We start from the raw sequence: 13,187 nt of genomic DNA, 5'->3' as shown, positions 1-13,187 counted from the left end.
TGAGTGCGCGTGATTATACTTGTAAATGTCAGACAGACGTACGAGAGAGAGAGAGAGAGAGAGAGAGAGAGAGAGAGAGAGAGAGAGAGAGAGAGAGAGAGAGTGCGTGATTATACTTGTAAATGTCAGACAGACGTACGAGAGAGAGAGAGAGAGAGAGAGAGAGAGAGAGAGAGAGTGTGTGTGTGTGTGTGTGTGTGTGTGTGTGTGTGTGTGTGTGTGTGTGTGTGTGTGTGTGTGTGTGTGTGTCTGTGTGTGTGTGTCTGTGTGTGTGTGTCTGTGTGTCTGTGTGTGTGTGTGTGTGTGTGTGTGTGTGTGTGTGTGTGTGTGTGTGTGTGTGTGTGTGTGTCTGTGTGTGTGTGTGTGTGTGTGTGTGTGTGTGTGTGTGTACGTGCGCGCGTGCGTACAGTCTGCTGTAATACCTATGTATTTCATGGATGTGTCAGATTTTTTCACACAAAGAGTACGAATGTTTTCTGTGCTTGTGACACACATGCTTATACAAGGGATGCCCACCATCCACTCATTCGATATAATGTCTTCTTCAGGAAACTCTACACTGAATGAAAAGCCAAATGGTTTCCTGTAACCCGGGGAACCAATTACTGCACTGGGTGATAACCATATAACCAAATGACGCTCCAATCGACTGTAGACCATAAAGATTAACATCCGAATTATGGTTGCTCACATATTGCCACTTTGGGCTAGCGAGACTGGTCACGCTTGCTTATATGTCGGGAGTGAGTAGCCTAGCCCCGGAACCCTACTCTCCTGATGGCGCAAAAAAGGTTTGGACTATGATGATGAATGGTTATGACTGTGCCAAATTTGCTCACAGAAAGGGCACTGATATGTCTGCTTTTCTTGTATGTGTAAGACGTGCACTGACAAAAAGTAACGGTTTGTCCCTGTGGCACCCTTGGTCCGAGATGACACTTAAGAATTTCACGCTGTTGATGTTGATTGCTGGATACGGCAGGCAGACGTCAGGCAGACATTTTGTTGTCACCCTCTGAACCAGGTGATGTATTCTGCTATCCCTCTTTTCCTTTAAGTTGGCCTAAAATTGCCATCTCTCAATTGTGAATGCTGAACTGTAATAACATCTTGGACCAAAGTATGCTGCCAGTCATGAAGAAGTGCTATGGAAAGGATGTATGGACGTAGAGCAGTAGCATAATCCTTTCCAGCCACTGAGCGACATGAAATAAACTAGAAAGCAGCAAAAATCTGTGCCTAGTTAATGTGAATCATAGCATATTTCTGCTATTTCCAAACAATTTCGGTGAGCTTGGTGAACAACTTTTGTAGTGGAGTTAAAAAAGGGCTATATTCATCTCCATAGATCCAAGAGCCCTCCTAACGTGAATAAAATCGCCTGGAAATCTAAAGAAAGAAATAATACATCATGAGGCTGAAGTGGTTAATTATGTCTCCCTTGAAGCCTCTTTACTGCAGTCCTCTCATCCCCTCCCCACCCCTTTTTTTTTTTTTTTTAAACTCATGGACTGCTTTATCCAGGCATCATCGCCGGTTATCATGTTTTATCGTTCCCTTCTCCTGAACAGGTGGTGATGAACAACAGTGAGCAGCACTGATGAGCTTAGCATCAATCTAATACTAATAACAGTATTATTCCCCACACTGGATGATATGGTGTTCTGCCGGAAGACTCTGATTCTTCCCCTGTGCAGAGTCTCTTTCAGGAGGTGGTGAAGTGTTGCTGGATGTGGTGCCAATTCTCTCGGCAGGGTTAATGTGGGACCCATCGCGTGAAGTCAGTACCAGGGAGTCTGTCAATACTTCTGTAGTGTTACTTTGTCAGGCATTAGGGCATCATGGGGGGATGGCACTGCTGATTTCTGCAGGGTGAAGCTGAAAGCATTCGCTTGTGGAGCGTACAACACTAGATGGTACTGCGTCCTGTAGAGTCAGTCCTTGGCAACACTCAGTGGTATTCTCTTTCTTCCAGGGCCATTGTCAGGAGTCGTGAATATACTGATGCAGAGACAGGAAAAATATTTCGGAGGAACAGCTTCCATAGGACCCAAGGGTTTCCTATTGTCAGCTCTTTCGTGGCTGTTCCGTGTTGTTTAATCTGTCTCGGGATGCTCTCTCCATAACCTTCCTTAGCTGGCGGCCATCCTTGTTTTATTCCCCTACCACTTTTTAAGATGAATTTCGATAATGCTTTGAAACTCCACATATTTAGTGTTTCCTGTTACCTCCAGCGTCTGTTACCGGAGTATACTCTCATCGCTTAATGTTATGGAAGTTATCATCATCATCATCACTTTAAATATTAGTCATCTTTGTTGATAACTGTAAAAAAATTACTTCCTTCTTCCTCCACCGTCCGTGAATAGAGTGCTATGTTATTTCTTCACGTTCCGACACATCATATCCATCACCGTCATATCATCATCATCATTTTACATACTACTCATTTTTGTTGATAAGATTAATATATATATATATATATATATATGAAAATCACTGTCTCCCTCTTCCTGCAGCGCCTGTGACGGGAGTGCTATGTCGTCCCTTCACATCCTAAGTCATCATCATCATCATCATCATCACCTCATCATCATTTTACTTGTTACTCGTCTCCTTTGACAACAACATAAATCAGACCGCCTATACAGTAAATGTTTCTCTTTCCTGCAGCACCTGTGACGGGAGTGTTGTGTCGTCGCTTCACCTCGCGCAAGGTGTCGTTCCTGGGCGGGCTCCTGTGTTTCCTGGGGCTGCTTCTGGGTGCCTTCGCGTCCTCCATGAATCAGCTCATACTCTCCATCGGCATCCTTACAGGTTGCTCAGCAGATTCACAATTTACACGATAATTTTCCTTTGCGGTATTTTTTTTTTTTTTTCAGAAGGATTTTGACCGAGGTTCAAAAACTAACTTATAACTTCTTGCAAAAGCAAAATATCTTGGTCACGAGAGGGAAACCTCCTATGACTAAGATATGTTTAAGCAAGAAGATTTTCAGCCGAAATTACCGTTTAAAAAAAATAATGTTATAATAAATCTCACATTCTTCCCTTTGAGGTGTAGGAACCCGAGGCAAGGCGACTGTAATAGAACATTTACAGGCAAACAGACCGACCAATGTCTCTGTCAGCATTACATGATCATAAATATCCAATCTCCTCGGGGAATTTTGATAACAAATACATGTTTAACCCCTGTAATTACTACACGAAATCACAACAACCCAACTGAGGATAATTTTCTTTTCGTTTCCAAGATTTATTTTTGCAGGAAGCATTAAAGATACGGAAAAATTGCAAGCTGAGATTCGCTTAATAACAGATAACCAGAATTTGTTTTGCACTAAGAAAAAAAAACTGCATGGGAAGATTTGGCTCTCCCCCTTCCTGGAAAAACTAGAGATGTGGAAAGATTTAAAGGCTGAGATTCGCTAAGTAATAGGTAACCAGAATTTGTTTTTGCCAGAAGAAAAAAACTGCATGGGAAGATTCTGCTCTCTCATTTCCTAGTACTTCCTGCGAAAACAAATCTTAATTACAACATGAAAGGGGAGAGATGTAATGAAAGGGGCCGGACGAATGAGGTAGGGTTGTTGTAAGTGGTGTTTGTTACTGCTTTTTCAGCTGAAGTTTGTATTATTTATGAATAATGTCACAGTTCTTGTAATGATAAAACTGTAAATGTGGCTTGAACGCTAGAGAATTCGTGTGGAAGAACTGACCCTTCTGAGATAATTCCAGACTATTATTATTATTATTATTATTATTACTACTACTACTATTTCTACTACTACTACTACATGGGGGTGGGTGGCGCAGAGTGGTGTTACAGGGTAAAGTTCCGATCAATAATTCTTTACACCGTCTCGTAACCGTGTCGCAGCCTTCAGAGACCTTGCCAAACTAACCTAGAAATATTTAAACTGGATGGAAGGGTTGGCATTTATACGTCAGCTCGGAGCTCTATAGGTGTACAGGTATTGGAGACCGCAGCTAAACATAAAAGCTTAGATTAATTAGTAACCGCAGCTAACGATAATGGCTAAGTTTAATGCCTATCGACTTCACGAGGATCATTAAGGTAAACACGCAATAATCGAATATTCTGTACATCAGTCTCCGTCTAGACTGCGAGGTGAACAGGAAATGATGGTTAACACTTCTGGTGAGTGGTGATAAATGGGCTATGGAGCATTTTTGTCTAGGCTATCTTGGATGAAGTCTGGAATGAGGTACCTTAGATAATGCCAAGAAATCATCTCATAACGCTTAATCTCCCCTGAATTAATAATACTTTGTCTGGTCGAAGCTTGATAATGATTTCTTATGCAGCAGGCAGTTAATGAGTACGTTGTTCTCGGTAAAGCTACTATAAATCATGAAAGCGGGGTACACAGCTGCCTGTTAATGTCTTTCCTGATAGCCTATGTGCAGCACACAATATGCTTCCGGCCGAGGAAAAGTGCTTTAGAAGTATACTGACACAATACACGCACGATCAGCTTTGCTTGGGTAGAATTTGCATTTGTCAAACTTATGTCTAACCCCAGATCTGATACTGGTGTTGATGGTGATGTCGACGATGATGATGATGATGATGATATTATCATTACTATTATTACTACTACTACTATTATTATTATTACTATTAGTATTAGTATTAGTAGTAGTAGTAGTATATGTAGTAGTAGTAGTAGTAGTATAATTATTATTATTATCTTCAGTACGATAAAGTTTTATAATTCATTCTGCTAGTGCAAGGCGACTGTGTGCAGGTTAGTGAAGCTCTCTCGTAGTTAACTCTTTTACCCTGCCACTGCAAGAGTTAATCTTGAAGGTGTGCGTCTAACGATCGTAAAAATACAGCTCCCCCCCCCCCCGAAAAGCGATATCAAGTTTGTTTCCGAGCCAATTGGTACTGTTTATTAAAGGCCACGTGTGTTATTAAACAAGAGGTATCGTAGTGAAAGGTGAGGTGACTGTAGAACATTCGAATTCCCAGCGACTTTCATCATCAAGGTTTTCATCAGTCAGGGTCCTACGACTCACTCAGCTGAATAAACTCGTTTGTCGTTAGGTGGAATAAAATAACAGAGCAGTTCCGACCCTGGGAGGGCTACTGATTATACTGTTAACGCTCAGTTGCATAAACCTGTCTGGATTAGTGTTGAAAAAAATTCTGGAGTTGTTCTGACCATGACAGGGTAAATGCTAACAGTATCAACACCTCAGCTCCTGCTACTCACTCTCAGCTCAATAAAACTGTTTGGTGTTAGCTGAAATAACACTAGGGAAGACGTGCCCGTGGAGGAGTTAACTACTACTTGCCGAAGACTTTTTTTTTCTTACTATCATCAGACTGTGTTTAGCTCAGGGGAGACTTTTGTACTGAAGGTCTTTCTTAGTCTGAATAAAACTGTCTGGTGGTTGCAGCAATACGGGACTGATAGAGTTATGGTCTGTCTCTAGCAACAGTTTCATGGCAACCTGATCGGTATCGGTTACTTCCTTCCGTGAGTGGGTACCGTCAGTCAAATGGCATCCGGGCTAAGTGCAGATGAGGACAAAAATCGATCATCCCGGTGCGTGTCGACAACTGCTGCACCATTTGTTATTGCTCTCCTGGAGTCACAAGCTGCATTGTTGTGGGTCTAGGTACGATTCCCACGTATACTTTTCCAATACTGTAAACAAATAAGAATAAACGAGAGCGCTGTATGTCGTGGGTGGAGGATACCGCTGAATTTACAAGTGAGTAGAACAGTGATGGTATATTGTGTAGGCCATGACAAGTTACGAGTGTAGGTCACAGTACATCTACTTGGACAGACTAAAACAACTTCTTACTAGTACTCTGGCTTTAAAGTTATCTGAATATTCTCTCTGAATGTACAAAGACTGACAGTTCACGCATCTATAAGGAACCTCTCGTCTGTACATTACTGGGTAGGACAGAAATTCCTCGAGATTTCTTTTGAGGCAAACTTCACACTTCAGTTTGCAAACGGATACATATGTTTTTCTGTTTCATTGATCCTTAGAAAACACGAAAAAATGTCAATTCTTTTAGAATGATGACTTCTTTTCTAACCTTCACCAAACTGTTCTGGTTAGCTTAGGAAGCCTCGTGGACTTGAGGTGTAAAGCCAGTTATATCTTACACCATACAATGACTCGCTCCAAGGTGAATGTGCAAGATTAGACATAATGATAACACACGATGGCATCTGACTAATGGCTGAAGGCCCCGCTAAACAAATGGTACCTCGGCACACCTAATAATGGTTGCTGTAGGTGATACAGACCTTTCCTGTCGTATGTGATGACATGTTTCATATATGCATTCACCATGCTACATTAAAATGAGGATGGCTACGTACCTTATAAGATAACAGTACATTTCACAAAATATGGAGGACAATACAGAACGTAACAGAAAAGTACAATGTCGAAAATTTCATGCAATAAGTTGGGCCATGTGGAAAGGATGGAGGGTGAAAGACTGACGAAGAGAGTGTGTGTGAGTGAGGTGGAGGGGGGGGAAGAGGGAGGGGGAGGCCGAGGATGAGATGGAGGGATGGGGTGGAGAGGTATATGAGAGAGGGGTGTGTGAGTTGGGAGCAGGGCAGTGAAATGGCGGGGGACAGGGCGACTTGGAGGCGATTTGTTTGTGGCCACCCCAAACGGGATTGAGGCGTCTGGCAATAGATAGAAGTAGGAGGAATGAACAAACCTAAAGAACACACTCCTTTTTAAGTCACTGTTTCTCACATAGAGGTCGTGTTAACAGGCCAGCTGTGCCCGTGTAGTTCAACTTCGTCACTTTTGCACCCAATACGGACACCTGAATATGCCAACAAATGAAAAACATCCGCTTTATAAAAAAAAAAAAAAAAAAAAAAAACGTGCGGCGCACACTTTTTTCCCACATGACAAAATTTTTAGCCTACCGGGATGTGGAGACCAGTGTTCAAAAGTGGGATTGTCTCAGTCAGTCCTGAAAGTATGGTAAGCCTCTTAACAGTAAGTGTGAGTTTCCATGTTTTGATGTCAATCTAATAACTTCAATATCGAATACTGTCGGTGAGAAATAAAAATAACTGATGTAGACAGTAACATTAACCAGGTTTGCTCCCTGTCCAATATTTATAGGCCAAACAGGTACTCGCACATCACACTCACTCTATAAAGGAATCTGATATTGTAAACGAATCCAAATCTTGAACAGCTCAAAACAATATTTTTCTACCTCATAACAGACCAATTTTGAATTGCTATTAATGGATCTAATATTCCAGCCTCCATACACTACATTCTCCTCAGCTGCGCCTTCTTTTTTTTATCTGAGAATTTGAGGGGAGAACGCTGTTCGTCCCCGGCGGGCAAAATACTGGTGGCTGGGGGGGTGGGGGAGGATCATCTTCCATCTTTTCCCCAAATTTTCACTGATATCGACATCTGAAACACACACACACACACACACACACACACACACACACACACACACACACACACACACACACACCGCGCGCGGACAAATACATTATCGCTCTGCCTTGCTAAAGGCGGGCGATAATTATGCTAATAACAGTCACTCTTGCCTGGACTTCTTAATGGACTTTCCTTTTGCTTCAGACACCATTTTTTAAACGTATATCATAGTATAACCCCTCCTTCATGACTCAGATTGTGATCTGAAACACTACAGAAACAATGCTTGGGAACTATTTGTCCTAAATACTAAGATCGCGTTCTGGGGAAAAAAAAATCTAAGACTGGTAGAATAAATCAAAGCAAGTCTGTATTAACAAACTCTCATAATACATAATAATACTCCACATAATAATAATACTGGAACATTGAAGGAAGTATTTTGTAAGACTATAACAAAACCATTGTTGATTATTAATACTGTAAACAAGTATCAAATATTCTGGACCAAGTAATCATTTTAACACGAAGTAGTGCCGATAACTATAACAAAAACAAATTAATATCAAGCTCATGTACCGGTACTGTATTATTCCCCACTGACACCTTTGTGTAGGCATTTCACATGCATAACAACCTCGCAAAGGTGTCACGTGAGTGGAATTTTCGATACCTGGCGTTCACTGGTGTAAAGATCCTACTTTGACCGAGTGTACTGTATGGAGGACGAAGAGTAATATTAATAAGTAATTTGCTGAAATGAATATAATGTAAATTCAAGGCCTGTTGCCTCTGCACTCCCTTGTTCCCTTTGTCCTTTCTCAAACATAAACTGGCGCCCGCTCCGTTATCCTCCTCCTCCTCCTCGCTCCTGATAACAAGTGAATATTTCGATCAAAGCTCGGAACTCATACCCTGGAGAAGTCGGGGTGTGAGGACAATTATATGAAGTGACATTAATAGGCTGCCTGGTTGCGTCATGTCTACAAGTAATACAGATATTAAAACCGTGTTTCTGAACTCACTACCATCAGATTCTAATCCCTACTAAAGATATAAAATTAGTTATATCTACGAGTATTAACACGAACATTATCACCCAGTATATATACTGTAGTAGAAAAAGGAGTGATGGTGTTTAAGACGGATGGGAGCTCGCAACTCCAGTCCCGCAATAGTACATACATACACACATACATAATAGAGGCGGCGAGATCTACGGTACGGCTCGCTGATTCCTTCCAATAGTTCGTTAAAATATTTTTCACTTTCACGTCGTATGAGACTGCTTGCAGCACCAACTGGTGACCGATGGGCTCAATATAGCCCAAGGCCACGATAAGGTTGCAAGGTTTCCTGTCTCCCACTCTAGCTCTTTGTGTTTGTCTCTTTCGACATATGATTGCGTAGGCATCATTTTTCTTGTTTGTCACCAGGAATTTATAGTAAACAAGATATTGAAACAGGGCAATAAACGAATATCAGCGGACCCACCATGCACTTTACGTAGCCAGAGCATGAAATTACAGAAAGAGTATGTCCTTCCTCGTTTTCACTCCCTCTGTGTGTTGCATAAGGTAGTGATGATGGTAACTGATGCGTAAAGATGCGGTCAAAACATAAATGGTAGAAATAAAAACCGTACTGACTTTAATGCACAAAATATTATTAAATGTAACTGTGGTGATAATTCAACGAAGTGAAGGGTCCGTTATTACATCTGATACATGTCGGAGTGGACTCATCAGCAATCCTCATCATTATCCATCATTTATCATCATCATCCATCCTTCTCCTTTTCCTCCTGCTCCTCCTCCTCCACTTTCTCTTTATCCTCCTCTTCCTTTTCCTCTCCTTCCTTCTCCTCCTCCTGCTCATCATCATCATCAGAAGCATTAATCGCCACAACCTAATTTCCCAACACTACAATGACTGGGTACGTACGATCCAAGATCAATAAAAGAACACAGAACTTGGAGCTGCTGACAAAGTACCCTGTAAAGCGTGTCACATATTCATTCAGTCTCCATTCATGCTTTGAATGGAGTTCAATTCCATAGGCGAAATCTTACTCACTGGAAATGCTGTCGAAAACAAAGTCCACTTACTTGTGTTGCTGTAGCCTACTTGTGCAGATGATATTGACGGCACCTGGTTGATTTCAAACTCCGCCCTTACACCAAGCAGACGCAATACTGTAAATTAATAATCATTTGATGACTCTAATCAAATGAACGAAAATAAAGGAATTCATTTATACTGAAATAAATATGGACAGAAATCACATATATGTCACACGCATAACCACGAACTCAAGTAGGGAAATGATAATCACCTTTGGTTTTCTTGTCCCTCTTCGCAATGATAAAATGCTTACTATTACCAATGAACCAAAGAATAATTGTCTCCTATTCCCCAACTAGTAACCCCTTAACTGGGATTTATCTTTGAGACAAATATTCAGGATTATTACTTTATGCAGCGGTGGAGCAACATCATCATCATCCCACTAGTGCCTCTCTCACTCAAGCACTGATTTGCACTTTTCTTTGGGCACTCGAATACAAGAATACAAGAACTGTTCCGACCATGACAGGGCTGATGTGGGAATAAACTTGTAAGGATGAGATGCAACAGTACGTTATAGGCTTCCGTGAATACGGCCCTTTAATCTTTAACCTCTTCACTACGATGACGCCATTTTTCTCAATTTTGCAAACACCAGACGATGTTATTCAGCTAGAGGAGGACTGAAGAGGTTAATGGTGAAAATCTTTGACCGTTACACTACAAGACGTCCTTCCTAAACTTCAATAAAATAATCTGGTGACAGCAAGAATACATTAATTAAACATCATCGAACTTTTTTTTTTTTTACTTTCCAAGTCCCTTTTTACATGAAGGAGCATTACTGGAGCGGGTCAGTCAGTCAGTCACTCCCTAAATATATTCTAATGTAATGTGCTGCAGTTCACATGAAGCCCTATATAACAATCCTGATGATTCCGCTTCTGTCTAGAACTTTTGTATTTGCACATCAACCACATCAGCGCCATGACATTTTGTTCTTGTTACAAAACACGAATTTTCTGCAGCTTAGGGAAGGCTTCTCGTAACGAAGGAGTTAATGGAGAGTGTTTCTATCACCTACACTACGAAAGATCCTCCACTAGCTGAATAAAATCGTCCGTGAGCAACAGTAATAAAATTAAGAGGCGTCATCGTATTTACCTTAACATCTTCACGAAGATTACCTCAATTTTATTCTGGCTACCGGCAAACATTGAACAATATCTACCTATCTGTATGTCTAACTGTGATCATCTATTTATCTATGTCTATGTCAGTCTCTTAATTAGTGGTATACCGATGGTAACGTCTACACTGACACACCACCTTTTAGTTACCCACCCTATACTGCAGCGGAAACTTGGTGACGGTGGTGATAATGATGGAGGTGGTGGTTGTGGTGCAAAGTCTTTGTGCAAAGGTTAAACAGTAATATATTTTACAGCATTTACTAAGAGATCCATCACATTCACGGGACATATTGTGAATTCTGCAGCCTGTTGGTATTGCTACTGTGTCATTCTTAGCTGCAGAAGACCCATTATACATATATTAGCCAAAATGTTATCTATTTTCACTTTATTTACCATCAAACATTTTTTTCAGCTTAGGAGACACACCTCGTTGTGGATTAGTTAAAACTTTTCTTCTGTGTGACAGTCTGGTCAATACCACTTTTATTTTTCAGGGCTCGGGGCTGGACTCACCACGACTCCTGGTGTGCTCATCGTCTCACTATACTTTGAGAAGCGACGAGCCTTTGCCTCCGCCATCTGCGTGTCTGGCAATGCCCTGGGTGGGTTCCTGCTGCCTCTGCTGGTGGATTTCCTCCTGGAAGGGTACGGACTGCGAGGTACCTTCCTTATCCTGGCCAGTCTCCAGCTGCACATCTGTGCTGCCTCCATGCTCTACCGCCCCATCTCACACCACGCCCTCGTTCAAGCGAATGAGCGGGAAAATCAGGCAGATGAGAATGTTGGGAAAAATAAGTTCCTGCCTCCTATCCGCCCCTCCCCATGGCGCAAGCCAGCACAAAACAAGGTTAAACCAAAGCCTGAATCTCGTTCAAGGGCACTGTGGCAGAAGATTTCGAGAAAACGCCCCCCGAAAACAGACTTTATGCAGGAAGAACTGCACCGTCAAGTTTCCTTCCTAAGAACCGCATCGATGATGAACAGCATTCCAGATCTAACGCAGTATGCCCGCTCCTGGTCCGTGTCGGGCCGCGCCTCCCCTTCCTTAGATGGCAGACCCTTGGAAGAAACTGACTCTCCCACAGGCAGCAGGTCCTCGTTCTTTAATCGTACTGCCAGCAAACTGTCTATAATGCGGTTACCTCTCTTTGCAGAGCATCCTAGTGTATTAAGATTGTCTTCCGAGGAGGAAGGAATGAGAACTCCCACCTCCGCAATTCGCCGTGGCAGTTTTCGTAGATCTTCCCTGTCCCGCTCGATTCTGGGTCAGGATATCCGACCCTCACTCACCCGGCAGAGTTCATTTCGCGTACCCCATAGTCCAATCATGGAGACAGTCAAGGAAGCGGAGACCGATGAACACATAGTGCAGGAGAGTGCCAGTTTGGACTCTGACACTGCCAAAGACACCCAAAACGAATCAAAACCGGAAGAAGACAAGGATATACAACCAGCCGAGCCAGATGCGGGTCCTCGTGGTTGCTGCCGCTGGTGTGGGGTGTGTACCGACTTGTGTGATCCAGTGCTGCTGCGTGATGGCTTGTTCTGGGTCATAGGCATCTCAGTGGCATTAATATCTTGTGGGGCACCCTTCACCTTGTTCTATGCGCCTGCCTATGCTGAGTCTGTCAACATTCCAACTTCTTACATCCCCACGATACTCTCCATATCCTCCATCTTCGACTTGATCGGTCGCTTAGGAACAGGATTCGTATCAGACCTGGGTTTCTTCAAGTTTCACCACATCTACTGTGTTTGGTTAGTCACATTTTACAGTTTCAACATTATTTTGACAATTTTCAGTGGGTCACATGGATAATAACAATGTGTTCAATTTCCACAGAGAAAATATTAAAAATTCCAGGAACTATGATCTAACTGCGAATACCTATCAATCAACATAACACCACATTTCACAGAGGATATAAAATGCCCATTTAAATACTGAGAAATATGTGTGTGTGTGTGTGTGTGTGTGTGTGTGTGTGTGTGTGTGTGTGTGTGTGTGTGTGTGTGTGTGTGTGTGTGTGTGTGTGTGTGTGTGTGTGTGTGTGTGTGTGTGTGTGTGTGTGTGTGTGTTCTTAGATGGGCAGTCACCCAGTGGTAATATCAGTTAACTAAAATGAAATCCACTATATATATATATATATATATATATATATATACATAGATAGATAGATAGATAGATAGATAGATAAATAGATATAATAATGAGAGAGAGAGAGAGAGAGAGAGAGAGAGAGAGAGAGTGAATAACTTCAGTAGGCCAGTTGTCCCATGCTAGGCAGGGCGTAAAAGGGTAACTGAACTACTGGACTAAGGTAAGGATAGCAATGAAGAAGGCTCTCCCCCGCCCTCCAAACTCTCCAGCCGAAGCCGGCAGGAAAAAGTCAGAAGCAACATAATGCAGTATAGAAAAACTGGCGTGGACATTTTATAGGAAAGTGTGAACGGAGAAAAAGAGACTATCATTGTGTAACCTGACATGGAAAA

General features: G+C 42.1%; 1 protein-coding gene across 1 annotated transcript in view; it reads left to right on the top strand.

Annotated features, from left to right (window-relative positions):
* The window catches only part of LOC145411855 (uncharacterized), a 48,616-nt gene that overhangs the window by 27,318 nt on the left and 8,111 nt on the right, over window positions 1-13,187 (top strand). Inside the window, 2 exon segments of the mRNA XM_080281813.1 lie at window positions 2,674-2,817; window positions 11,189-12,452. Coding sequence (XP_080137939.1) covers window positions 2,674-2,817; window positions 11,189-12,452 — 1,408 coding nt within the window.

This window comes from Coenobita brevimanus, chromosome 91 (genome assembly GCF_032717465.1).
Source record: "Coenobita brevimanus isolate Jiangsu-jjx chromosome 91, ASM3271746v2, whole genome shotgun sequence".
NCBI classification, from domain to species: Eukaryota; Metazoa; Arthropoda; class Malacostraca; order Decapoda; family Coenobitidae; genus Coenobita; species Coenobita brevimanus.
This window is presented reverse-complemented; position numbering and strand designations above follow the sequence as displayed.